This window comes from Nanorana parkeri, unplaced genomic scaffold (genome assembly GCF_000935625.1).
Source record: "Nanorana parkeri isolate BGI_ZX_2015 unplaced genomic scaffold, ASM93562v1 scaffold2914, whole genome shotgun sequence".
In the NCBI taxonomy this organism is placed as follows: Eukaryota; Metazoa; Chordata; class Amphibia; order Anura; family Dicroglossidae; genus Nanorana; species Nanorana parkeri.
The window spans coordinates 60,483-61,922 of record NW_017309182.1 but is presented as its reverse complement, the minus strand read 5'-3'; the positions used below and the strand labels follow the sequence as shown (position 1 = coordinate 61,922).

General features: G+C 42.1%; 1 protein-coding gene across 1 annotated transcript in view; it reads left to right on the top strand.

Annotated features, from left to right (window-relative positions):
- Positions 1-1,098: 1,098 nt before the first annotated feature.
- Positions 1,099-1,440, top strand: part of KLHL6 (kelch like family member 6) — a 45,419-nt gene continuing 45,077 nt past the window's right edge. Inside the window, exon 1 of the mRNA XM_018574383.1 lies at positions 1,099-1,392. Coding sequence (XP_018429885.1) covers positions 1,133-1,392 — 260 coding nt within the window. The 5' untranslated portion in view covers positions 1,099-1,132. The remainder of the gene's footprint in view (positions 1,393-1,440) is intronic.

Sequence of the window (1,440 nt, the reverse complement as noted above, 5' to 3'; positions counted from 1 at the left end):
GGCCTTCAATTCTGTCACATGGGACTTTCTCTGGTGTGCTCTGTAAAGGTCGGTGCCCTGTAAAGGAAGTTTCTGGGCCAAACTTCCTTAGATGGCTGCAACTCCTCTACAACCAACCCACCGCCAATCTCACTGCCAATGGCTGGGCATCAACATATTTCTCCTCTCCAGAGGAAAAAAGATAGGGGTACCCTTTATCCCCACTATACGCACTAGCTGTAGAACCCCTAGAAGAGTGTTACAGGCACATCGCAATATTAAGGGTCTTCAGATTGGGGACTTTGAAAAAAATTGTTTATATGCCAACAACATACTCCTTTATTTGGCAGACTCAGACCCTTCCTCATCACTGAATATGGTCAACACTCTGGCCTGGTAATCAGTTGGTCTGTGTCCCAAATCTTCACCTTAGACAGCTTCCCTCTCCTACCGGTCAGAACATACCTCAGCATTCTCGATTTCCAATGCCTTGTGAAGATTCCACTTATAAATTGTTTTGATATATTATGGCATTCCCCAACCTATATACCCCTCAAAAATTATTCAATCTATAAGAAAGTCATTTTAGGAGTTAATGCCAACCATTTACTGTTTATGGAGAAAAGAGAATAATAGGTTTACTGCTTTTGGAGTAAATGCCGCCTAGCTCTCTTGTCATAGAACACAAACACATGTCTCCCCAACTGCCATTCTCACTGACAAATCGTCCTGTCTATAGCAGCCGAGGGGCTCACATATCTTGGTCTGCATTGCAGGATACTATTGTTAACCACTTGTAGATATTGTCAGTCAAACAGGACACGGGTACGATTGCTGCAGAAACATAATGAATAAAGTGGGCGCAAATACAATTTTGTTTACTACCCCAGTTTATTTAAGTAGAACCACCTGTGTCTGCGGTCTATATGTTTTGTATTCATGATTTATATTGTAGTACACAGCACTCTCCTGTTATCCAATGAGACTGGTGCATGTTGGTTGTCAACTTGAGAAAGTTTAAAGTTTCCTGTTTTGCGTGTGACAGTTGTAGATAACTTTAGAGCCATAGGCAGGAAATCCGTTTTACTTGCTAAGTGTGACCTAACTGCATCTAAAGAAAAGACCCAGACATACCACACACAGCATCACAACAATGGGGGAATCTATGGAAAACAATTTAGGTAATTTCATCATTTCCCTCAACAGCGGGTGTCCCAAAGAACTGGGGGAGCTCATTGAAAAATCTAGTGGAGACGTCCGAAAATTTGATGATACTGGATTTACGCTGGCTCTTCAGAATGGACTGGAAAACCTCAGACTGGAGAAGTCCCTGACAGATGTAGATCTGTGTGTTGGAACCAGTGTGTTCTCCTGCCATCGCGTTGTACTGGCAGCAGCCAGCAATTATTTCAGGTAAGAGACAAAACTATATAAATATATACATATATACTGTGTGTGTGT